At 36.5% G+C, this 27,439-nt stretch overlaps 1 protein-coding gene across 1 annotated transcript in view; it reads right to left on the bottom strand.

Moving 5' to 3' along the window:
- Positions 1-17,003, bottom strand: part of kcnb2b (potassium voltage-gated channel subfamily B member 2b) — a 137,696-nt gene extending 120,693 nt beyond the window's left edge. Inside the window, exons 1-2 of the mRNA XM_051098719.1 lie at positions 16,794-17,003; positions 14,027-14,725 (exon numbers count right to left, since the gene is read on the bottom strand). Coding sequence (XP_050954676.1) covers positions 14,027-14,608 — 582 coding nt within the window. The 5' untranslated portion in view covers positions 14,609-14,725; positions 16,794-17,003. The remainder of the gene's footprint in view (positions 1-14,026; positions 14,726-16,793) is intronic.
- Between the last annotated feature and the right edge of the window lie 10,436 nt (positions 17,004-27,439).

Raw genomic sequence — 27,439 nt, 5'->3', positions numbered from 1 at the left:
CAAATCAAATCATTCACGATATGTGATTTGAAGTCCTGATCTAAATCAAAATATCTGTGATACGCAAGTTTCTACTGTTTATGAAAAAAAGATTCGTGAAATCGCTGATTCGCAAGTCCACACCAAAGTCCCAATCTGAATCAAATGATTCACAATCCGTGTTCTGACATACCGATCTAAATCAAATGATTCGCAATGATCAATCAAATAATTAACATAATATTTGCGGACTCACTCCGAAGTTTAGAATTTCAGATCAGGACTCGGAGCGCAGATTGCCAGTCATTTGATTCAGATCAGAACTTCAGTATGAGTTCGCGAACCATTACTTTCAGATCAGAATTTCGGAGCGAATCTTTCTATTTCTCTTTTTTAGAATTTGAAATAAAAGACATTGTTCGATAAGTGAGATCCTTGTTTGAAGAAAATCAAAAAAGTAATGCTTGAAAAGTCCTTAAATGTCCTGGAATTTCATTTTACAGTATCTGTGCGAACCCTGTGTAAAGGTCAGATTTTTTTTCACCCTCACGTAGAGTTTCAATCCCACATGGCTTTTTGTGTCTCATGTATCTCAAAAAACGAATTTGCTGCTTACTAATAGTTAGTAAGGTAGTTAGGATTAAGGAAACTTAAAAATGGCAATGCATTGTGTCCATCAAGTACTATAAAAAGCTAGTATGCTAATAATATGCATGCAACTAGTTAATAGAACAGCTTTTTTTCTTCTATGGAACACAAAACAAGGAGTTTTAAAGAATGCTGCACTTTTTCATACAATGGAAATGAATGGGGACTAGAGCTTTCAAGCTCCAAAATGGACAAAAAGTACCTTAAAAACATCATAATAGTAGTCTATTTAACTTGTGCACTACATATCAAGTCTTCTGAAGACATATTGATTATTCATTGTTCACTAAAATGAATGTGGTCACCATTTACTTCCATTGAATGAAAAAAGGGCAGCTTGTACATTCTGCTAAACATTTTCTTTTATGTTCTTCAGAAGACAAAATGTCACAGGGGTTTCAAATATCATGAGGATGAGTAAATAAATACAAAATAAATGTTTTATGACTATAATCGAATTGTATAGATATGTGAGCATCACATAAATTGGATTACTGTATATTCATAAGTTGAATGTTAATGTACAAGCCCAAGCATTACGGAGAGCATTTTAAAATCTAAGCTTTTTGATCAAATTTTAAACAAAGGGCACAGTCTGGAACATCCCCTTCAATCGTGATGCTCTGCAACCCATACAAAGCCGGAGGAACCGTTGTTACCCATAATCCAAAGAGTTCTTATCTGATTATGAATGCGTAAAGAGGATTTAGGACGTGGCACCTAAATGTTAGCCTATGCTGATTAGGTCTCTCTGGAAAGTATTATGTAACTACACTAGCGCAGTGTAGACGAGGGTGCCTTTGCTCTGTAAATGACAGCTGGACCAGAGGGGTCCTCTAATTTAAGGACTGCATGGTGTTGAAAGTCAATTTGGTGTCATGATAATGCTCTTTGAACATCTGATGGGACGTACACGGTCGCAGAGCACACAAGCAAAGTGGTAAATGACACCGGAAGTCTGTGTTTAGAAAAGTAATGACTTTGACAGAAAGCAAAAACTACTGTACCTCAAAGCTTTCACAAAAGCAGCACGAAGCATTACCAAAGAGCCATGTACTGAAAAAGTTTGGCTTTTTTTAGAACAAAACACAATTTGCACGGATGAAAGGTGAGTAATAAACGCTAGATCCACCAGCTGCTTCTTTTCACCACTGATAATAGTGAAGAATCACATCGACTTCCGACTGAGACTTTCCTGGGAACAGATCACAGTCGCCTGTTTACACACACAAACAAAAGATGTGTGTTGAACAGACATGTGTTATAATTGGTTATGAAAGCTAAAATAAGTTACTAAATAAGTGAACTAAATAAATGATACTAAAAAAGTCCAGAAAATAAAAGTATCCTAATAAACGCCACTAGAAAGCCCTGGATGTTGCTATTTAAATTATTATTTACAAATAAATACATTTTAGAACTTATAATAACCATTTTAATGATCTCAAAACCAAAAAAAAAAATTAAGTGGCCACAAATTTATTACGATTTTAACTTTAGTTTTTTGTACAGGTTTTAAATTTCGTAAACCATATTTATTAAAGAAGAAAATGTCAATTAACAACCCTAGAAATCCATGAGAAATTTACTGTTGCTATTTAAATTATTATTTAACACTGTAAAAACAGAAAAAAATAAAAATAAAACAATTAAAAAAAAGAACTTATATATATATATATATATATATATATAAATATATATATAAATATATATATATATATATATATATATATATATATATTTTTGAATGACTCCAAAACCAACCTAAATAAAATAAAACAAAATTGTCCACAAATGTATCATGATTTTAGTTTTTAGTTAGGTTTCAAATTCAAATAAAATAAAATGATAAAATAAAAAAAAATAAAATAAAATAAAATAAAATAAAATAAAATAAAATAATTTGTCTGTCCACAAATTTATTATGATTTTAGTTTTTGTTTTTTGTACAGGTTTCAAATTTTGTAAAAAAAAAAAAAAAAAAAATAATAATAATAATATATATCTAAAAAATAATATATATATATATATATATATATATATATAAAAATAAGAAAATGTTAATTAACAATGCTAGAAATTCCTGAGAAATTTAATGTTGCTATTTAAATTATTATGTAACAAATTAAAAACAAAAATACTAAAACTGAAATGAAAACTAACGAAAAGAAAAAGAAAAACAGAAAGTGAAATAATAATAATAATAATAATAATAAAATAAAATAAAATAAAAAAGTTAGTTTTAGTTTTCTGCATGAAGAAAAAAAATAAATAAATAAGAAAATGCCAATTAACAGCCCTGAAAAATGTAATGTTGCTATTTAAGTTATTATTTGACATTAAAAACAAAAATACTAAAACATAAATTTAAAAAAAGAACTGAAAGTGAACTTAAATACATTTTCACAACTCCAAAACCAACCAAAATAAAATAAAAGTGGCCAAAAAAATTAATCATGATTTTAGTTTTGGTTTTATTGTACAGGTTTCAAATTTATTAAATGAGAAAATGGCAATTATCAACCCTAAACATCCATGGGAAATTTAATGTTGCTATTTAAATTATTATTTAACACACTAAAAACACGGTAATACTAAAACGTACATTTAAAAAAAAAAAGTGAAACTGAAAGTGAACTAAAATACATTTACATGATTCCCAAAACCAACTAAAATAAAATACAAGTTGCCAAAATCTAATTTTAGCTTTAGTTTTTAAATACAAAATGTATTGTGAAGGTTTCAATTTACATTAATTTACACTAATTAAACACGCCATTAAACATCACAGGCAATAACACTAGAAAGCCATCAGAATTGTCACTATTTAAATTCTCATTTAACACATTAACTTGTACAAAATGTAAATATTGTTCTAAAAAAATGTAATATAGAATAACACTAGTGTTTATAGAAAACACTATAGAAAATGCGCGCGCACACACACACACACAAATCTTTTAGAATCAAAAATTACATTTATTCCCACATAACTAAATCTATTCACACTCCATCATTACAATACTTCCTCTAAATCTGAGGCGCTAACAAATATACTGTTGCTTCTCAGACCTGACATTAACTGAGATAAGTCTCCTCTTTTAAATCAAACCAGTTCATTTAAATCAACCTGTGAGTGCTCCAGCAAGGTGATTTGTACCATATTTTCCCCTCATAATTCTGTTTGAAACGTAGGCATAAATACAACGCGAGAGGTACATTAGCCGAACATGTAAAAATGACACTCCTTGCATGAATACTAGTAAGTTTATTAACTTAAGTTTGAGTGAGTTCTACAATTCTGCGACAGTCACTTAAACCTACAGGGCACAGCTGTTACTCTGCAATAACAAAGATACACTGGCACTGCGGTGTATGTGAGACATATGAGACTATAAATAAATCACATATTATGAACCAACCAAATACTGAGTGAGCTTCAGGGCCTCACTATGCATTTCTATTTGTTTTGAAAAATCAAGGCAGTTTCGGGCCTGATTATGCAACGTGATTTAATTGCTATTCATATTATCAAGTGGTGAAGTGTGTGAAGTGTAGTTGTAGTGCATGTTTTATTACACCAATATAATATCAATGTAGGGAGCACTTCTGAAAAAGACAACTGAAAATCATCTGTTTATGTTTGTAGAATTTAGGTACAATATTGGTTATCTGTGTTTTAACTTAATGGTATTGGCTGATAAATGGATATTTAATTGTTTCTGCTTTTACAGGTAGATTACCAAAATGAATGTTATTTTTTATATTGTATATTATTATTTTGTGATGCCTAAATTCATGCACAACATTTAAAAAAGCATTGATTTCAGCGTTTCAGTATTTTTAGAATTTTACATTTACTGGTTTTCATTTCAATTTTCCCCCCTTTTGCAAAATATAAACTTCATGAAATGCATATATGTGTTCCTGGACTACAAAACCAGTCATAAGGCATATGAAAGCTGAAATAAGCTTTACATTTATGCATAGTTGGTTATATTTGGCCGAGATGTAACTATTTAAAAATCTGGAATCTGAGGGTGCAAAAAAACAAAAAAACAAAATACTACAAAAAATGTCTATAAAGTTGTCCAAATGAAGTTCTTAGCAATGCATATTATTGATCAAAAAGTAAATTTTGATATATTTACGGTGGGAAATTTACAGAATATCTTCATGGAACATTATCTACCTAATATCCTAATGATTTTTGGCATAAAAGAAAAATCGATAATTTAGACCCATAATTGTTGGTTACTGCTACAAATATACCTGTGCTACTTATGACTGGTTTTGTGGTTCAGTGTCACACTGTATTTATAAGAAATTACATTAATTTCAATGCAATTTAAATTTAATTTAATGTTTTAAAGTGCTCCATATTGTTACGAATCTGGTCGTGTCCTGTGGTCCGCTCACCGCCAGATGTCGCTCTCACCCTGTCACTTCTCACAGACTGTTGCTGTGCACCCCGGACTACTACTCCCATCACCCATTGCGCCTATTGCGTCGACTCCTGTGACCTATCAGAGACAGTATAAATACCTCGGTCTTCCTGTCACTCACGGCCGAGTATTGGATTGTGTTTTCGTTGTTTCCCAGTGTTTAGTTCTCTTGCCTGGCCTATCCCGTTTTTCCATGTCTTTGTCTGGAATTATCAATAAAAGTATGCATATGGATCCGCTCGTCTCTCGTCCCGTTCCCCTCGTTACAGAATACTCGGCCACACAAGGATCCAGCAACTTTTTCCACGGACATCATCCTGGTATGGAGTATACTTATTTGACTGTGGGCTCGTCTTTCACGGTGGGTGTCGCTAATGAGGAACGCGATACCCCAGTGATGCCGGTCGCGCAACCCGCTCGCGGAGTGGCGGGCGCGTCGGAGCGCGCTCATATAATGGCGGCTACTGTGGAGCCGGCTCGCAAAATGGCGGCCGCGCCGGAGCGCGACGCCACGAACACGCCGGCCGCCTGGCCTGCTCACGACACGGCGGCCCTGCTGGAGCACGCTCAAGCAGGGGTGGCCGCGTTGGAACGGCTTCTCGAAATGGCGGCGAACGTGGAGCTCATTCGCAAAATGGCGGCGAGAACGGAGTCCCGTCACGTCACAGCTGCTATACCTGAGCCATATGAAGGTGCAGCTGTGTTTCCTGAGTTAAGTCAAGTTTCTAAGTCAAGTCAAGTTGCAGCTGCGTTTCCTGAGTTAAGTCAAGTTTCTAAGTCAAGTCAAGTTGGAGCTGTGTTTCCAGAGTTAAGTCAAGTTTCTAAGTCAAGTCAAGTTAAAACTGTGTTTCCTGTGTCAAATCAAGCCAAAACTGTTGTTCCTGTGTCAAGTCAAATTACAGCCATCTTTCTTGAGCCACTGCACAAGATGGCTGCCGCCACGCTCGAGTCTGCACGCAAGATGGCTGCCGCCACGCTCGAGTCTGCACGCAAGATGGCTGCCGCCACGCCCGAGTCTGCACGCAAGATGGCTGCCGCCATGCCCGAGTCTGCACGCAAGATGGCTGCCGCCACGCCCGAGTCTGCACGCAAGATGGCTGCCGCCACGCCCGAGTCTGCACGCAAGATGGCGGCCGCCACGCCCGAGTCTGCACGCAAGATGGCTGCCGCAACGCCCGAGCCTGTCGCAAAGATGGCCGCCATGCCAGAGCCTGTCGCAAAGATGGCCGCCACGCCAGAGCCTGTCGCAAAGATGACCGCTATCGCCCCGTCAGCCCAGCCAGCGCCTGCTAATGCCACGTCAGCCCAGCCAGCGCCTGCTAACGCCACTTCAGCCCAGCCAGCGCCTGCCAACGCCACGTCAACCCAGTCAGCGCCTGCCAACACCGCGTCTGATCCCAAGCCAACTCCTAAGCTCACGCCTGTTCCCGAATCAGCTCCAGAGATCACGCCCGTTCTCAAGTCAGCCTCTGAGGTCACGCCTGATCACAAGCCTGCGCCAGGGCTCCCGTCTGATCACAGGGCTGCGCCAGAGCTCTCGTCTGATCACAAGCCTGCGCCAGAGCTCCCGTCTGATCACAAGCCTGCGCCAGGGCTCCCGTCTGATCACAAGCCTGCGCCAGGGCTCCCGTCTGATCACAAGCCTGCTTCAGAGGTCCCGTCTGGTCTCAAGCCTGCTCCAGAGGTCCCGTCTGGTCCCAAGTCTGCTCCAGAGGTCCCGTCAGTTGGAGAAGCCGCGCCAATGCCTCCTGAGGTGTCAGCCGTGGCTGTGGATCCTCCCTTGGAGGTGGCGCCCCCCTACAAACTCTCTGCTTCTCCCCTCATTCTGTCTGCCTCCTCTGTCACTGTTCTCCCCAGGTCCCAGTCTATGACGCAGGTTCCTGCTCTGCCTCCTGTTCCGCCCGGAAGGCTGCTGCGCCTCCTGTTCCGCCCGGAGGGCCGCTGCGCCTCCTGTTCCGCCTTCCGTTCCGTCCTGGAGGGCTGCTGCGCCTTCACCCTCTATTCTGTCTGCCTCCTCTGTCCCTGCTTTCCCCAGGTCCCAGACCGTGACACGGATTCCTGTTCCGCCCGGAAGGCTGCTCCACCTCTTGCTCCGCCTCCGGCTCCGCCCTGGTGGGCTCCTCCGGCTCCGCCCTGGAAGGTTCCTGCTCTGCCGGTCCTGTCTCAATCACCGGGTCCTCCGCAGGGACCTGGCCCTCCGGCCCTTGCTCTGTCTAACCCCCGCCCACCGCTCCCCTGGACTATGGTTTGTTTGGAGCGTCTGGAAGCCGCTCTTTGGGGGGGCTATGTTACGAATCTGGTCGTGTCCTGTGGTCCGCTCACCGCCAGATGTCGCTCTCACCCTGTCACTTCTCACAGACTGTTGCTGTGCACCCCGGACTACTACTCCCATCACCCATTGCGCCTATTGCGTCGACTCCTGTGACCTATCAGAGACAGTATAAATACCTCGGTCTTCCTGTCACTCACGGCCGAGTATTGGATTGTGTTTTCGTTGTTTCCCAGTGTTTAGTTCTCTTGCCTGGCCTATCCCGTTTTTCCATGTCTTTGTCTGGAATTATCAATAAAAGTATGCATATGGATCCGCTCGTCTCTCGTCCCGTTCCCCTCGTTACACATATGTTGATATGGTATGTATCAGTGTCTAAATAAATAAATAAATGCCTATGAATGGCAATCAAATTGGAATATATTGAATATATATGACATGTTTAAAATAAGACTGGCAAGAACTACCACAAAAGACAATATATGGCAAGTGAAATTATTCAGTGTCACACTTACTAACTGCACCTGAAGCAATGCATCTGGTAGGAGTGTGGCCTTCCATTTCTTAGGATGCTGTATTTACAGTTACTTTGTTTTATTTACTATTTTATCAAATGGAAGACATGTGGTTCAGTTCCTGGAGGAAATATACATATGGTTTTAATGTATGATGCATGACCTACTGTATATAAAGCCACACAAGCACTCCGCTACTGTCCATGAAAGTGCATTTCCGTCATCTCAACCTTGATTTATTAATGCAGTCCAGCGTCATCTAAATTCTATATTTAATTTTAAATGAGAGCTTTATAATGAAGATGAACGACTTTAATTCGGATTAATGCATCTTGTTGTGTTTTTACCAGTCCTTCTCGGTTTGTCCTGTGAAGGACTTCCTATATCTTTCGTCCTTTGGTACAATCCCCATGGCGAGGGAAAATGTTGTACCCTCACCTAAGGCTACTGTTGCATTAGCCGGCTGCCTATTTATAGGCGTATAGCGTCAAGGTGCAACTCTCCCAAATGATTCTTTCTCCTCTGTGAATGTTACCTCTGTAAGTCAGGACCACAACATTACATGAGCGTACGTGTGCGTGTTTGTGTGAATGTGAATCTGTGCTTGTGTGTGAACTGACCATTACATTTATTATTCATGGCGAATGTTTGAAGAGGACTGATTCGGGAGGTGATGCATGCTGGGGTTTCATTTAGATTACCACAGTTTTTTTTTGCACTCAATCCAGTCAGTCTCACAAAAAACATGCTGTACTGCACTCATGCAACTCTGCCTTTTAAATGCCCCCCCAAACAATGTGTCAATCATCTCTTTTTCCATTTTTAACCTGTGTGCACTGCAAAGGAAGCATGGTAAATGATTGCTGGGTGTTGTAATGTTTGGACACATTAGTGAAGATTCCTCTGAGGAGATGTAATGAGATCTCTGCATGTGTGCGAGCAGTGTCGCAGCGGTGGGAGGGCGATTTGAGCACGTAATGGTACTTTACTGACCAGGGAAGATCGGATCATTTCCTAAGAACATTTTTATTCTACTCTTTCTCTCACTTTGTAAATGTTCTGTAGCATAAAGCTCAGCTTTCTATGTTAAAAATCAATTCTGTCTAGAAAAAAAAAGTAATTTGGTTTGACAAGACGAGCCCAAAATAAGCAAGTTGCCTCAAAATATCTTCTTATGTTTCTCCTTTATGTTTGTCCGACCAGTGGCAGACAAGGGGTGTGGCCAATATCGATTTGATCAGTTTGGAGGCGGGACTGTTTGTTTGTCTAACCAATGGCAGATAGGGAACCTGTTTGACCGAATTATGGAGTGTGACAGTGCCCGTCCACTTTTTTTAGCATTCTTGGGTCCCATTGGGGTGGGCGATATACCAGCAGACATGATTAACTGGTAGAAATAGGTCAACCGGTAAAGATTTTCAACTATTGTCTCTATCGCGGGGACATTGCTGTGCTACATGGTCATGAAAACATATCGTTTGCATGTGTTTTTAAGCATTGTGGTTTAAAAACTAATTTTAAGCCTTACAGAAGGTTTAAACGCTCACTGATGCTCCAGAGGGAAAAAAATGATGCATTAAGAGCCAGGGGGTGAAAACTTTTGAACAGAATGGAGATATGTACATTTTTCTTATTTTGCCTAACTATCATATTTTTTTTTCATTTAGCACTGGCATTCAGAGGCTACATAAGATAGTTACATGTTTCCCAGAGGACAAAAAGAGTTAAATTTACCCTGATCTTCAAATTCAAAAAGTTTTCACCCCCTGTCTCTTAGTGCATGATTTTTCCTTCTGGAGCATGTATGAGCGTTTGAGCCTTCTATAATAGTTGTGTATGTGTCCCTCAGTTGTCCTCAGTGTAAAAGGATGGATCTCAAAATCAAACAGTCACTGTTGGAAAGGGTTCAAATACACAAAAATGCTGAAAAACCAGAGAATTTGTGGGACCTGAAGGATTTTTCTGAAGAACAGCAGGCAGTTTAACTGTTCAGAACACACACAGCTGTGTATCATTCAGGTAACAACACAGTATTAAGAATCAAGGGGATGTAAACTTTTGAACGGGGGGCTTTTGTATAAATTCAACTATTATTTTCTCTTGTGGACTATATGTAAACATCTTTTATGTGAAATATCTTATTCAGGTCAGTACTAAATAAATAATAACATGCATTTTGCATGAACCCTCTTATTTTGGTAAAATAAATTTTTTTGCAGATTCTGAAAGCGGGATGTAAACTTGCTGATACCAATTATTACAGATCAATTAGACCGATAACCGATATTTTGAACCGATATATACTGTATGTCCAGTGTAAAAATTAAAATTAATGTCAAGATTAAGAATAGCAAGGGCTCTGACAAAAACTTTCTTTAAATGCTTTTAAATTATTTTATCTGCAAATCAGTTTTGAAAATGACCAAAACCAATATATATATAAAAATGCTTAATATCGGACAGGTCGATAATCGGTCAACCCCTATTAATCACTAGATAAATGTAACATTTCTAGTTAGAGCAATAGTTTTGACAGCTCTAAAATGCTAAAAGTAAACTAAATGAACTAAACAGAATAAAAATATACAACCTACATTCATGACAAGAAACTTAACTAAATGAACCAAAATAAAAACTAGTAAGACTGATAATAAAATTTTCAAAACTAATTAAACTTTCCCTACATTTGCCACAGTTATTCTGTTTGGTGACTCAAAGACGTCACGCTCCAGCTTTAAATTAGTTTCTCCACACCATGCACATATTTTGATATGAGGGATTTCCTGTGAATATAAAGAGGCTTCCCTCATTCAAACTGCATGAGGCTCTAAGGCAAAGATCTATGAGCAAGCTGTTGTTCGTACATTTGGGAACACACACGCGCACTCTATACACTCCAAGCATGTAATTTTCTCTCTTTGTGCCTTTGCATGCTGTTTAGAAAGCCTTAACAGAGCACTGACAAACACAAATGACTCTCCCTCACTTGCCTGTGAGGTAAAATCAAGGCATTACCACAGTGTTCCCAGACCACAGTGAGTGTCAGAGCTCTTATAATCCACACCCAGTGCAGGAAACAGCCGATGCCTTCTATATTACCACAATCTTCCTGCTCTTTCCAGCATGAGCCTGTATCATAAATTAAATGGGTGGAGGCAGGCTGAAATCGAATCAGCCATGATTCCCATATAGGTGGAGGAAATGTCCAACAAAACGGATGACACTGCATTTGTGATAAAAACAACAAACGCTGCAGGATGTCCAAAACGACTATGCTAAGAACTGTATATATTTTCATTATGTCTCACATCCGTGTACTTGTGTCATACTTTAAGGGGATGTTTTTATGATACGCTGTCTCAGACGTGAAATACAATCCTCATCTGAGCTGAGCTCTATGCTGGATACTCCTCGTAAATGATCAGTGATTGAATTTCATCTGTGTTCCCCCCAGCCAATGGATGACTTAGTGTGCACTGTACACCCATAGATACAGGCACACATAAGATGCTTCACGGGACATACAAGCATCGGTTCTCTCTGCATTGTGAGCAAGTACAATGAATGATCAAATGAATGTAATTGGATAGATATAGCATTGTGTGAGATGATAGGAACATGGCTTTCTTACATACACAAACAATAGCATTCAAAAATGCATGATTTTATGCATGATATATTCATAAGTTTTAATCTGGCATACATGGTCACTGTGACTCAACAAGCAGAGCTGCCTTTGCACACATTGCATACGACAGCTAACTGCCAACTGGTGCCAACTGTCTGTGATCCGTAACGGCAAAACAAGCTCTTCCACCACAGACGAAAACCTACGCAGCATCAAAACTTATCGCATTTTTGCATCCACTGTACAAAAAAGTTCCTTCCTTGCTTTTGAAATTAGCATTACACCCAATTTGCCAACAACATGTTTGCACAGCGTTTTTCCAGTAGGCATAAATATGATTTATTTGGATCTTTCTGTTACCGCCGGAACAATATAATAATAATAATATTCATACACAAATGCTCTGTTCCAAAACTTAGTGAGATGCTACTGTTGCACAATTTTAACCAAAAGCATTGCTTGAAGAAGGCAATCCCAGAATACACTGCACTGAATTTCCAATATCCAAGATGAGAGACAAAATTAGAAAAATACATATAATGTGTGTATACAAACGTATTATTTAAAAACAATACAAAATCTGTCCTGACAGCTCATAAATCATTTTATCAAAGTGTATTTAGGTATAGACATTGTTTGGAAGACGACAAGACTGATAATACCAAATAATTTTTTGTGAGCCATATTTATATGCTTATTAATGTGCAATCACATAGTGAAATATCATGGGTGAAATGGTCTATCGTGATTGTAATTAGCGTAGCGATATATAAAACACACCTCATGCTGAATTCACTTTCAAACCAAGCAGTTTTCTGTTGTTCAGCGTGAATCCCATTGTAAAATCTGTAAGGAAATCTTCTGCCCTTATGTGAAATTCCTAATTGCATTGATCCTATGACTGGATTTCGCTCCTTTACTGTGCGTTTAGCTTAGCAACATGCTAACATCAAAGATTCTAATGTCAAAATAGTCTCCTGTTTGGACCTGCCTATGAAGTTTTGGTCACTAGTGAGGTTTTAATCTTAGAAGGCAGCTGTTTTAGTAGTGAACGAAATAGCCACTACAACAACAAAACAAAAATAGTATTGTGCTGTTAGCTTAACAAAATGTGAACATCAAATATTCTAATGTCAAAATAGTCTCCTGTTCGGACCTGCCTATGAAGTTTGGTCACTAGTGAGGTTTGTCTTAAAAGACAGCTGTCTTAGTAGTGTACGAAATAGCTACTAGGTTTTGGAACAACAAAACAAAATAAGTATTGTGCTGTTAGCTTAGCAACATACTAACATCAGCGATTCTAATGTCAAAATAGTCTCCTGTTTGGGAACAGAATATTTGCCTTAACTGAAGTTTGGTCACTAGTTTGGTCACTAGTGAGGTTCGTCTTAAAAGACAGCTGTCTGAGTAGTGAACGAAATAGCTACTAGGTTTGGGAACAATAAAAACAAAACAAAAAGAATATTTTGCCATTAACTTAGCAACATGCTAACATCAAATATTCTAATGTCAAAATAGTCTCCTGTTCGGACCTGCCTATGAAGTTTTGGTCTATAGTGAGGTTTTAATCTTAGAAGGCAGCTGTTTTAGTAGTGAACGAAATAGCTACTAGAACAACAAAACAAAAATAGTATTGTGCTGTTAGCTTAACAAAATGTGAACATCAAATATTCTAATGTCAAAATAGTCTCCTGTTCGGACCTGCCTATGAAGTTTGGTCACTAGTGAGGTTCATCTTAAAAGACAGCTGTCTTAGTAGTGTACGAAATAGCTACTAGGTTTTGGAACAACAAAACAAACAAAATAAGTATTGTGCTGTTAGCTTAGCAACATACTAACATCAGCGATTCTAATGTCAAAATAGTCTCCTGTTCGGACCTGCCTATGAAGCTTTGGTCACTAGTGAGGTTCGTCTTAAAAAGACAGCTGTCTTTGGTCTACTAGGTTTGGGAACAACAAAAACAAAACAAAAAGTTTTTGCTGTTAGCTTAGCAACATGCTTCAAATATTCTAATGTCAAAATAGTCTCCAGCTGTTTTACTAGTGAGGTTTAATCTTAGAAGGCAACTGTTTTAGTAGTGAACGAAATAGCTACTAGAACAACAAAACAAAAATAGTATTGTGCTGTTAGCTTAATGCTAAAATCAAATATTCTAATGTCAAAATAATCTCCTGTTTGGACCTGCCTATAAAGTTTTGGTCACTAGTGAGGTTCCAGTCTTTGAAGGCAGCTGTCTTAGTAGTGAATGAAATAGCTACTAGGTTTGGGAACAACAAAACAAAACAAAAAGAGTATTGTGCTGTTAGCTTACAGTAGCATGCTAACATCAAACTCTACAGCTATATTAATATAAACCTATAGCTCACTAGGTTTTGGAGCAGAGCTCTGTAACAGCCAAATGAAACAGAACACACATTAAAGTTGAACTGCAGCTCATCATTAATAAGGAAGGGCTTGTGTTGTTACATGAAATGGTTATTGGCGAACTGCCAAACACACTTGGAGGCCCAGACTGTCACGTTGTGTGCCACAGCACCTTACCTTAGCAGCAACTGAGGAACTTGGCTTCTCCAAAAGATCCCAAAGTTTCTTCCTCTTGTCTGGGCAGCAGGTGTTATCAAATTCCCCCTCTCCTTCCCTCTCTCTCAAAGTCTCTGCCTCTCTCCTCAGCTCCTCATTCATCTGCTCTTTCTTCTGATGGTAGCGAGCCTGGCAGCACGACTCCAGGTAGATTTCATCGATGCCCCAATAATCAAGCTCTTGCCCAAACGACAGAGCGCACATTTCCTCCATCATGTGCAGCTTTCCAGTTCTGTAAAAATTCAAGATGGACGTGAACGCACCAGGGTGTCTATCAAAGAAGTACTCGTTCTCATTCAGGCAGTAGTCGTCGCACACCTCCATTAGAGACTCGTGGGTGTTACAGTCTCTGAGCTTGCCTAATCTGGTTCTAGGAAGCCGGTCCAAGGTCCGCCATAAGACCTCATGGTTGAGGCCCCCGACGTTGAGACGAACCCTCCTGGAGCGGGCCTTGGTCCGGATGATCTCGATAGGCTCGGGCGGAAGCGAAGTCGCAGATCTGCCTCCAGGTTTCGGAACGCCAAGTCCGGTCTTCTCTGCCATTGCGCACAAGGAGATGGGCGGCTCTTGCCAGGAAGAGGTGTAAGGATAAAAATCAACCAGAAGATAACTGGAAATAGATGATTATGTTGGGTCCTCCTTAGACGAGTCCCTCCATGGCTGTGAAGAAAGACAAAAGAGAGGATGCTGGATAGGGTACAACGGGACTAAAGATGATATTATTTTCCTGTAAACTACTAGATTGCAGAAAAACGCGGCGTAGTACTTTCCAAAACATCCGCTTTTTAAGACACATGTACAAATTTGGCTGATGCTTGACGCAGTTGCGGGCGGCAGCGTAAAGTTGATTCTGTGCTTACTTGATCTAATTTTACGTTTTTAAAAATGTTGTAGATTTAAGTAGCAAATGAGAATCGCTAAAATTCATGAACAAGACAAAGGTCTTGATGATTTTTTAGTTTTGTTTAAGATAAAGCAGCATTTTTTTAAATAATGAAAGAATATGTAAAAGTATGGTATTAGGGGTAAAAATGCCCCTGCTTTTGGGGCTAAAAGGCACAGTAATTAACATGATAATTAATAGAAGGCTGACTTTTACTTTTCTTGACATGACATTGTTAGATTCAGATGGTAAATATCATATATTATGTTGGGTGTCCATCTTAGAGATAACCACAATGTTTAGAATTAAATCATCATATTTAAAAACATGCTAACAATCATATCATATAATAAAATATCATTCGCTGTTACTACTGTAAATCTAGATTCAATTATTATGGGATCTCCCACGATACTTTCAGAATCTTTACGTTTCTGTATTTTAAAATGTTTTATATTAACATATTTTAATGACAATTTATTCTTTTGTTTATCAAAATAAGCAGAAGATAGGGCAAACTTTGCTAAAGTGATTGTTTTGAACAAGTATTAACTTAGACATTATTAAAAAAAAATACTGTGTGCTTTTTACCCCATGCTGGTGTGCCTTTTACCCCATGTGTGGGGTAAAAAGCTCTCCTTGCCACCTCATACATTTATAAGATTTTTAAACTTTTTTAACTTGTATGATTTATTTCACAGAAAATCTGTTGCTCAATAAATGTTCAATACAAATGTATATCTTTTTCTGCAACCATACACATTGGGTGCAGTGCAAAGCTAATTTTTCTTAGGGTGTGCCTTTAGCTCCGCTGCACCCTACGTTCAGAACACCTGTTGTTTCCACCTTTTCCATGCAGTGCAAAATATTCCAGCTCAGAATTATTTAGGAACTAGGAATGTGTCAGATTGTACTGTAAGTGTTTTGCAAAGTACATCTGAAAGCACAACTACAGTAAATGGCAGCATTAGATCCGATTTACATATCACCAGCCAAGCCTGCCCTGTATGTAAAGAAGAAACTTAAGCTTTGGTATACTTAGCCAAAACCTAAGCTTAGAGAATCACGGCCCATCTTGTTTAAACTAAAAAGAATTAGTAATTAACACAACATTCAATATTCATCATTGGCCTTCTATCATTTCAAGGTTACATTCAGGACTGTAATGTAAGCTGATATGTGAGCGGACATAAAGGATGTCAGAACATGCAGATCTCCTTTTTCTTTCTTAAATTTAAAAAAGCACCAGTTTCAGAATCTTTATGCACAAATTAAACTTATTTAAATGCATCTGACATTAACAGCACTACAAAACTGCCACATTTCATAGTGATCACTGGTGTAATCTTGTAGTGATTCTGTCATGTTGACTAAATGACTAATAAAACTAATTAATTTAGAATTTTTTTAGATGAAACGGTTAAAAATCCTTTGTATTTAGTACTGATTGTACATGTGCTTGAACAAAAGACAGAAAACTGCAAAGATGCAACAGTTTCAGTCTTCCGTAATCATAATCCTTACATTATCTTATTTCCTTTTAGAAGACAATATACCAAAGCAATAAAGTAATACATATCTCCCAAAATATCTGCGTTTACAACTTGTGTGGCCATCTGCACCACTGTGTTTCTCACATGAAGAGCTGTCAAACGCATCAGCGTCTATAAAAACCGTTCTACTGTATGCGATTGCCTTTAACTTTGTAGCCTTGCTATTAAAAATGAACCTGTTCTCAACAATACATCTGCTTTCACTTCATCTCCGCTGTTCCACTCAAACAAGTGACGTCCAGGCATCACGACTTGCCATAACAATGTTTATGCAACAAACTCTATTTCTTACCTTCCTGAAGTAAACCACCGTTTGCATATACAAACCGCTGTGTGCGCAAACGGGAGAAAAGACGCCTGCGGGTTTCCTTTAAGGTTCCTAGCTCTCAACGGAGGCTTCAGTTATGACCGGACATGTGTTCCACATTTTGTTGAACATGAAAATAGTGAGGAGATCTCACAGAACAGCGGGAAATCTCTGTGACTAAAAGAGCTCTCCTTCTTTCGCTATAAGAGCGCTGCCTCCATCGATGGCTTGATACGGTGAGTCGGGATGTCTGCAGATGTCGGACGCGTAAAAGCGGAGGGCGCGCGCACTGTGTGTGGAGCTGCAGAGTGACACTGAGCGCGCGTGTGTGTTTCTGTGTGTGCGTGTGCGTGTGGACGGAATGGATCGTCTGAAGCACGAGCTGCATCACAGCCTAGAGGTGAAACCTAATTGGATTGGTCTGTACATCAGCAAGGGCAGCAGCAGATCAACTTTAGCAGGAACTCTCTCTCTCTTTCTTCCTCTTCTCTTTCTCAAGAGTTCAGTGGTCCACCACAAGCGTGCAAGGTGAGATATCAGATTTGCCATATTTAGGCTTAAAATAGCCTCACAAAATAGCATTGTAGTATTACTGTAGTTATTATCCAAGTTTATTTTCACTGACCACCTGTAAAACGACTATCCATTGCTACAGTGAAAATAATCGTATAAAATTATATTGTATACACTCTATTTACAACTAAACATGTAGTAAAATAAATATTGACCACACTGAAATTAATAATAATAATAATAATTATTATAAAAATATAATAATAAAAAAAACTGTCAGCTATAATAATGTTTACTGCATTAGAGACTATAAATAATACAAAACTATAATATAATATAACTATAATATATATATATAAGCCAATAGAAATTTGTTGATCGATGAGAAATTATATATATATATATATATATATATATATATATATATATATTTCCTTGTTTATTTATTTTTAAAATTATTTAGAATTGATGTTCTTTATAAAGAAATAATGTATACATATAACATTTGTATAATAAGATAGTAATAATAATAATAAAGTGATGATATTAGAATAGATAGAATAATATGATAATTATATTATAATATAAATATATTTTAGAATAATGAATTGTTTATTTATTTGTAAAATTTATGTTATTTATAAAAATACATATACATATACATATATATAATTTCTTTGTAAAGAACATACGTTATATATTTAAACGCTTAAATAAATAATTAAAAAAATATAATAATTTATTATGAAAAATTATATATATATATTTTCTTTATAAAGAAAATACATTATATATGTATGTATGTATGTATGTATATATATATATATATATATAAAATGTAAACACTTATAATAAAATAATGATAACGAAAATTGTTATAATATAAATTAACATTGTTATATTAATAATTCTGTTTATTTATTTGTTTTAATTATTATTTAATTATTTTGAATTTATGTTCTTTATATAAAATTAATATAAATATACATAATAACATAATAATAATAATGTAATAATATGGTAATTTTATTAGAATATAAATACATTTTATAATCTAAAATTACATTGTTATAATAATTCTTTGTTTATTCATGTGTTAAATTATTTATAATTGATGTTCTTTATAAAGAAATACTGTATACATAATACAGTATAATTATAATAATTTAGAATATTATTTATTGAAAATTATATACGATACATAAGTAACATTTAAACAAATGTGATGCACAGGGAATGCTTCTTTGTAAATTATAAGGTGATTCATATATTTAATAATAATAATAAAATAATAATATTTAGCACTAAAAGTATACCTATTATTATGGATGAATATTTATGGAGAGTATTTTTATAATGTGTTTATAATTCAAATGTTTACTTCTAAAAGCAATTAAATGGCTGTTTTAAAATATATAATGTCACTTTTGTACTCTATACAGTGACTTACAATGAATCATTTAGTGTGTTTTTTTTTTTTTTTACTGTATTCTGTTTCCATTAAAATATTGTTGCGTTGCGCTACGGGAGTCCCGAGTTCGAATACTGGCTTTCCCAATCCCACCTTCCCCTCTCTCTCTCTCCAACCTCACTTCCTGTCTACTCTACACTTTCCTATTGTAATAAAGGCAAAATGCCAAAAAAATCCATAGTATTTTTTACTATTTTTCAACAGTATTTTTCAAAATGTAAAACCCTTGGAGTCTTAACATCATAAAGAAAGCTACAGTACGTAGTCTTAAGTAACACACTGCACATTTTACATGCTAGGCCCGAGAAAGACAGATAATAATGAGTAAATCTATACTGATAATCACCAGGTGTGACTTGAAACCTCAATGTTGTAAAGTAAGCTTCAATGGACACCAACAGCGTCAGCTGTGCTGAAGCCAGTGTCAACAAGATACACTATATATTGACTTTTTTTTATGACTGGCAGCAGTCAATACGTGATATGTGACTTGGCACTAAGCCATGTATGTACTGCATTACTACTGTAGCAGATATTTTACAAGGTATAAGAAAGCAGTTTGCCATGCAGCGGTGGCAGCGGGTCCTTGTTTTTATTCCGTTTGCCTTGGGGAGCCATGTGTACGGCATGAAGTGTGATTTAAAATGTATAACAATACGTGAGGATATGTAGTCACAGCAATTATTAGATATGAAGCAGCTGTATTGAGCTTCAGGCGGTGTTAAATGACCTGCCTGCGTCTGTGCTATTAAAGTTCCCTCCATAACAGTAATTAAGCCTCTAAAACTGCATCTGCTTTGTCTTTCAGATAGGGCCAAGTGAAAAAAAGATGAAAGGATGCAATAGTTTGGAGACCATCCATCCATCCATCCATACGCATGAGTTGTCACAGGACTACAGGAGACACAATGGTTGAGGAACAAATGGTGCGTGCTATAAATATATTCTATGAGTATCAAAGGGGCCTTAGTTTGATTTCAATAGACATTATACTGCGGCTCACTGGCGTCAAACTGTGAATGATACTTGAGAGGGTATAAAGCGTGACATTTACATACAGTATACATTTATTTTCAGATGTCTGACAAGTATGGCCAAAAACAATTAACAAATCCAAAAATAAGTCACAAATCAAAGAACACTGTGTTTTACCAAATGGTGTGTGTTAGATAAATGCCTTTAAATATACAATATTAAATAATACAATAAACTATAACTCAAATGTTAAATATTACATATTAAATATAAAGTCACACACTTCACCAAATGGTTATAGAAATGTGTCCCTTGAAATTTTCATCTGACCACTGCACTTTTGTGAAGCCAAACAGTGTTGTGTGTGTGATTGATGTTCTAGCCTCAAATGATGGCTGATCAATACATCTGCATTGATTTTTCTGACTCCTGTGCATAGTCTGCTATGAGCCATAATGTGAGGGTGAAGGACAAGGTGGAAAAAATAGATGAAATAGTGACATAGCAATAGACACAATTTAATAAGGAGTTGTAATCTACTGCCATTGCAGTTCAATAGAAATGTGCTAGTCAGCCGCCTACATCAGTGCACCCTAACAAGTAAACATCTTACAGATATGCCTATCCATTTTTAACCACAGAATGGGACCAATTTACAGTATATTGGTTTCTGTGTATAGTATTTCTCAACATTTAAAAAAAATCATATTAAAGGGATAGTTCACCCTAAAATAAAAATTCTGTCATTAATTATGCACCCTCTTGTTGTTTCAGTCTCATGAGATCTTTGTTCATCTTCAGAACACAAATTAAGATCACTAAGATGCATTAACAGCAATGCAGCTACAGCGTTCAACAAGAAGAAATTGTTGTTATTTTTGTTGGACTATTTTTTTCAGCTTGGACTATTTTAATGATGTCCTTACTACCTTTCTGGGCCTTGAATGTGTCAGTTGCATTGCTGTCTATGCAGGATTAGAAAGCTCTTGGAATTTATCAATAATATCTTAAATTTGTCTTACGAGTTTGGAACGACACAAGGGTGAGTAATTAATGACAGAATTTTTATTTTGGGGTGAACTAACCCCACAAGTATTAGGTATTGAGCTAACAACAATTTAACCTAAACATTTACCAAATGTGAGTCATCCAAAACTTCAGATGTGTACACTGCCCTCCAAAAGTTTGGAAACACCCCGTTGTTTTGGACGATATCAGTATAAATCCTTATCATTTTTTGTTGCAAATACATTAAAGTAACATTATCATTGAAGACCAGCAATAATAATTTTCTTTTTAATTACATAATAATGGAAATATATACATGTCAAAGTCAGACATGCCTCTTTGCCAGCTGTGATGCCTGGTTACTGGTTTAAACTTGGCCTAGGTTTTTAAAAGATTTTTGGGTCAGCACACCTTAATAGCTTCAGCAATTGATTGTCAATTAAGTTTAGAATACAATGAATTTATGCCTAGATTATGCAGAGCTGTAATAGCTGCTAATGGTGGTTATTTTTATGAATCGAAAATTGACATTTTTTCTATGTACAAACTGTTTATGTAATAAAATATGTTTTCGTAGTTTGTGTTGTGCCTTATCAGTGCAAAATTATCACAAATTAAAAAGGATTCATGCCAAACCCCCACTTTTCTAGGGCGTTTCCAAACTTTTGGAGGGCAGTGTGTCACGTACATGGTGCTACCCATTATGTGTCTTGCGAAAAAGTTCCCACAGGTATGTTTTCGTCATGAGAACACAGTTGTGTGGCCACAGTGTGTGAAAACAACCAGCCTGCAATGCAAAAAAAGTACAATTTATATCCTTTTTACCCTCAAAAACTCGTCTATTCTCTACGATGCACATGCAAACTCATCCTACATCACTGTTTTGCCTTTGTTTGTAAGGGGTGTTTGATCTTCTTTGCACATTCACTTTGTAAAAACTGGGTTGGCACTTCTGCAGCGATGTAAGACAATTTTGAAGTTGGAGGAGAAAATGAGATGGGAGTTTTTCGACATACCCTACCTGTATTGGCTCGGATTACACAGAGTTCACATGCGCAGAGAATAGACAAGACGAGCATTTCAGGTTAAAAAGTATATAAATTGTAAATTTTTTGGAAAATATCCGATCATTTCACTAGATAAGACCCTTCTTCCTCGACTGGGATCGTTTAGAGCCCTTTGAAGCTGCTTTGAAACTCTACTTTGGAATTTTAAACTCGCAGGCACCATTGATGTCCACTGTATGGAGAAACATTCTGGGACGTTTTCCTTAAGAAACATAATTTCTTTACGACTGAAGAAAGAAAGACATGAACATCTTGGATGACAATGGGGTGAGTAAATTATCTGTAAATTTTTGTTCTAAAAGTGGACTTCTCTTTTAAATCAGTGACCATGACAACTAACTAAACAGTGAAGACAAAGTCCAAACAGTGACATTGTGTGACATTTTCAGTGCGTGAGATTGTCCTGTTTTGTCCTGTCTTGAAGCTCCACCCTCATCTGAAAAGGGGGTGGAGCACCAGCTCATTTGCATTTAAAGGGACACAAAGACAGCGTTTTTTTGGCTCATACCCTAAAAGTGGCAATTTTAACAAGCTATAAAAAATGATCTGTGTGGTATTGTGTGCTAAAACTTCACATATGCACTCTGGGGACATCAGAGACTTATTTTACATCTTGTAAAAATGGGCATAATAGGTCACTTTTAAGTCAGACAAATTTTTGTTACACTGTGTGTTAAAGGAGAAGTCCACTTTCAGAACAACAATTTACAGATAATGTACTCACCCCCTTGTCATCCAAGATGTTTAAGTCATTCTTTCTTTAGTCGTAAAGAAATTGTGTTTTTTGAGGAAAACATTTCAGGATTTTTCTCCATAATGGACTGCTATGGTGCCCCGAATATGAACCTCCAAAATGCAGTTTAAATGCAGCTTCAAATGATCCTAAATGCGGTTATAAATGATCCCAGCCCGTCTTGTCTCGCTCTCCCTGAACTCTGTGTATTCTGGTTCAAGACAGTTCTCCCTCAACTTAAAAAAATCATTTCAAAATCATCCTACATCGCTGCAGAAGTTCCGTCCCAGTCTTTGCAAAGTGAACATGCAAAGAAGATCAAACACCTTTAACAAAAAAGGTCAAACAGCGATATAGGACGATTTTGAAGTTGAGGGAGAAAATACGATCTGAGTTTTTTGACATACCCTAACTGTCTTGAGCCATAATACACAGAGTTCAGGGACAGCAAGACAAGACGAGCATTTGACATTAAAAAGTATATAACTTGTAATATTTTTATGAAATTAACCAATTGTTTCGCTAGATAAGAACCTTCTTCCTCGGCTGGGATTGTTTAGAAACTGCATTTGGGATTGTTTGAAGCCGCATTTAAACTGTTTTTGGAAGTTCAAACTCGGGGCACCATATCAGTCCATTATATGAAGAAAAATCCTTAAATGTTTTCCTCAAAAAACATGAACATCTTGGATGACAAGGGGTGAGTACATCATTTGTAAAATGTTGTTCTGGAAGTGGAATTGTCCTTCAATTTGTGTTATATATAAATTAGATGAGCACACACACACACATTTATATATATAAATCACCATCCTGAAGCACAGCGAGTCTACAGTGCCACATGTTGACATCGGTATTACCAGTGTAAATAAGGCAGGCTGATTTTCTGTTGTCTAGAGGCACTCTGGGCCCTTGCGAACAATGATTAAATGATACCAAGCTTGTGCATCTTTAATTATAAACTTTCTGCCAACATTGTGTCAAAGCACTCTGCGTTACCAAGACTACAAAACATTTTGGGAATGTAATGCATGTTTAATACTCAGTATCATGTGGGCATGTGTGTGTAGGCAGTTGCCATAGAAACACCAATCCTAGCATCATGCACAAGTAACATTTTGGCACAGCAAAAGGGTTATGCCTCAGAGCTAGAATCGCATGATGCTATCAATACATCTGATTGATTTTGTACAAAAGCAAACATGAGGGCCTGGAAAACTCTACGTACGAGCGCTTTCACTTGAAAATGCAAGCATATGCATGTGTCATGTGTGCATGCATGCCAGTGTTGGTATGTGCATGCTTGTGTGTTCGTTGGTGGGTGTTTATAGTGGGAGTGCTTATGGTGGGATTTAAGAAATAGTTTCAGCTTAACAGGTAGTTGCCCACACCAATACGCAGTTGTTCCATCCCATTTGCTGCAAAGTCCCCTCCAAATATACACAGCGCTGGATACTTTATGTTTCTCTCGTTTCTATGAAACCAAAATAAACAGCATAGCATATACACAGAAATGCTAATGGTTACATATAGGCAGAGTTGAAGCATTGCGGCACTGCTAGCACAGGACAACTGATGCTAGCGAGCTTCTGTGTTTATTTACTCTGTGTGTATGTGCATGGCATTAAGTTATCAGAGAGCAGAGTGTTAGCGGGGGGAGGCGGACGGCTATAATTTAAGTGAACGTCTGCAGGAAGGAGAGGCGGGAGGGACCGCTCAGTTAAATTATAATAATAAGCGCCCAATCGATGCAGGACCCCTTGCTAAAAATAGACCCAGCAGTAGCAGCAGCTCTGGGCTGGATTGCTTTTGTATGCGTGTGTGTCCATAAAAGAGGTGGGCTAATACGGGGTCAATAAAAGAACCTGTGCGAACATGCATTTATTCTTAGTGACATCTCACAGAAATCGATGTTCTATTGGAAATCACACTGAGCGGCTGACGTAGGAAATACCGCCACTGTTTTTTTTGGTGTCAACCGGCAGGATTCTGTGAGGTGACATTATAAATTAAGTGAGAGACCTGGAGTGATGTACTTTTCGATTCAATGATTAATGGATTTCTGAAGCGCAAGGCGAAGGAAATGCATTAATGAAGCAGCCGTTGGACTATAGCAGCCACGGTCAGGCCAGGAGGAGGGGAGAGACGGTTGATGTCAACAGGAAAAAAAGCAATGGCACCCATCCATTTGTTTGCTGGTGTATTTTTAGGCTCTGAAGCAACACTCAAGAAAGCCACCAGTGGCGCTGGGAGGAGATTATCTTACAGAGAAATCGCAGTTCTTGAGAACAGAAATGAAACACTTGACTGGTTTGAACATGTCTTCAGATGGTTTTCCACTGCATGATTGCAGAGCAATTTCGTTTTCGTTTTTTATTTATTTATTTATTATTTTTGTTCCATTTCGGTGTCCTTACACCAGGAAAAAATGTCACCCTGTGAGATTCTACAGCTTTTAAAACACTCTCACTAGAATTTTTATTTTATTTTATTACAATGAAAAGTCCATCAATATACAGTTTAGATTTCTTTTCATTTTTCTAGCAGAAAGTTCAACAATAGATATTCAAAACTTTTTTTTTAAAAGGTAGCCTAATAAAAACCATCACTATCATTTCCATCACTGCCTTTTTCACCACTTCTCAAACTATACATGATTTAATTTAATTTAATTTAATTTAATTTAATTTAATTTAATTTAATTTAATTTAATTTAATTTTTTCCAACAGAAAGTCCAACAATAGACAGTCTAGACAGTTTTTTTCTAAAAAGTAATAAAACAGTGTCATTTATACCACTTCTAAAATTCGAAATTTAATTTAATTTAATTTAATTTTTTTTTATTTAATAATTTATTTTTCCCAACAGAAAGTCCAACTATAGACATTTTTTTCAGTTTTTCTAAACAGTAATATAAACAGTGTCATTTCCACCACAGAGTCATTCTAATCACTGTCAAATTCATTTCATTTCATTTTTTTCAAACAAAAAGTTCAACAATAGACATTCTAGGCATTTTTTCACTAAAAAGTAATAAAAAAGTTTAATGTAATTTAATAATTTAATTTAATTTAATTTAATTTAATTTAATTTAATTTAATTTTTTAATTTAATTTTTTTTCAACAGAAAGTCCAACAATAGACATTCTAGACTTTTTTTTTCTTTTTTCTAAAAAAAATTATAGAAACAGTGTAATTTCCACCACTTCTCAAATTCTAAATTTAATTTAATTAATTTAGTTTAATTTATTTTGTTTAAATCTATTTAAATTAATTTAATTTAATTATTTAATTTTTCTAACAGAAAGTCCAACAGTAGACATTCCCAACATTTTTCTTTTTTCTTTTCTAAAAATAATAAAAACAGTGTAATTTCTACCACAGTGTAATTTCCACCACTTCTCAAATTATACATTTATTTAATTTAATTTCATTATTTAATGTAATTAATTTCATTATTTTTTCAACAGAAACAACAACAGATATTCTAAAGGTAATAAAAACAGTGTTATTATTATTATTATTATTATTATTATTATAATTTTTCCCAACTAAAAGTCCAGGAATACACAGTCTAGACTTTTTCTAGAAAGTAATAAAAAGTTTCATTTCCACCAGTGTCATTTTGCACCACTTCTCAATTTATTTACTGTTTTGTTACAATTTTTTTTTTATATTTTAATTTAATTTAATTTTATTTTTACAACAAAATCTAGCCAAAAATCCAAAAATCTATACATTCTTTTTTTCTTGTGTTTGAAAAAGTAATAACATTTCCAGACACGTTATGCAGTGTAGTAGCTTTTTTAATAAATTGACAACTTGACCCTGTTCATGTGTATCTGCATAGACGTTATGTAACAAATGTTGATAGCAACTAAAATCGATCGGCAATATGGACCTGCCTTACGATATAATTACTGTAGCAACAAACCTATGGAGGTGATTTGTCAAATGCTGAACGAGACAGGTGTGCTCAACCAGCATATTCAAACACTTGTTTCACGTTTGTAGTATCAAGGCCACACATAGCACCATCACTCGCTGTCTTTCTCTCTTTCTCAAGAGTCCTCAACAATCATACACACTTACGCGTACACACACATACACACGGGCAAAGCGAGGCCCACACACAGATAGACTCTCACATGGATGTGCCCACACAAACTTTCTGTGAATACTAACAGAACTCCTCAAATATATGATCCGCTGCATTTTGCATCTGTGTTAGACTGTTATCTTCTCAGCTGCACCTCAGTGAATGACTTCATTTATTGTAGAAACACCAAGTGCTATTTTTTTTAGCATAAAATAAAAAAATTTCAAAATTAGACTCCCCTAATAAAGGTTGTTTAATGATGTCTCTGAAAATGGGATTGTGTCTTAAACTGTACATGATAAGGGCTGAAGGCTAAATGTAAAAGAGAATGGAAATTCACTGCAAGCTAAATATGAATCTTAATTATATATAGTTAATATCAGGACGTCAGTATGAAGTACAGAACTAATTGAGCTTTTTAGAAGTCATTTAAATCATTAAAACCAATTTAAATCATTTAAATCAAATCAAAACGTTTTTAAAAAAGAAGAAGAAAACTGAAAAGACTATGTAATAAATAAAGTCACTTTTTTTAGTGTGGACAAAATCCTATTAATTCCATAATCAAATATTACATAATATTAGTATTCCTGCAAATGGGTAAAGTGTTGTTTGGCTCTCTGACATGAAATAATAAAGCAAATATATTGCTTTTATTTTGAAATGTACAGCCATTTGCACACAGGCATGGATAACTAACTAGATAAATAATATTGAGATTAAAAAAGTAAGACTAAATTAATTAAAGAGAATACAGAATATCA

Source organism: Labeo rohita, chromosome 24 (genome assembly GCF_022985175.1).
Source record: "Labeo rohita strain BAU-BD-2019 chromosome 24, IGBB_LRoh.1.0, whole genome shotgun sequence".
Lineage (NCBI taxonomy): Eukaryota > Metazoa > Chordata > Actinopteri > Cypriniformes > Cyprinidae > Labeo > Labeo rohita.
Note: the sequence above shows the minus strand (reverse complement) of the source record. Positions and strands in the feature narration are given on the sequence as shown.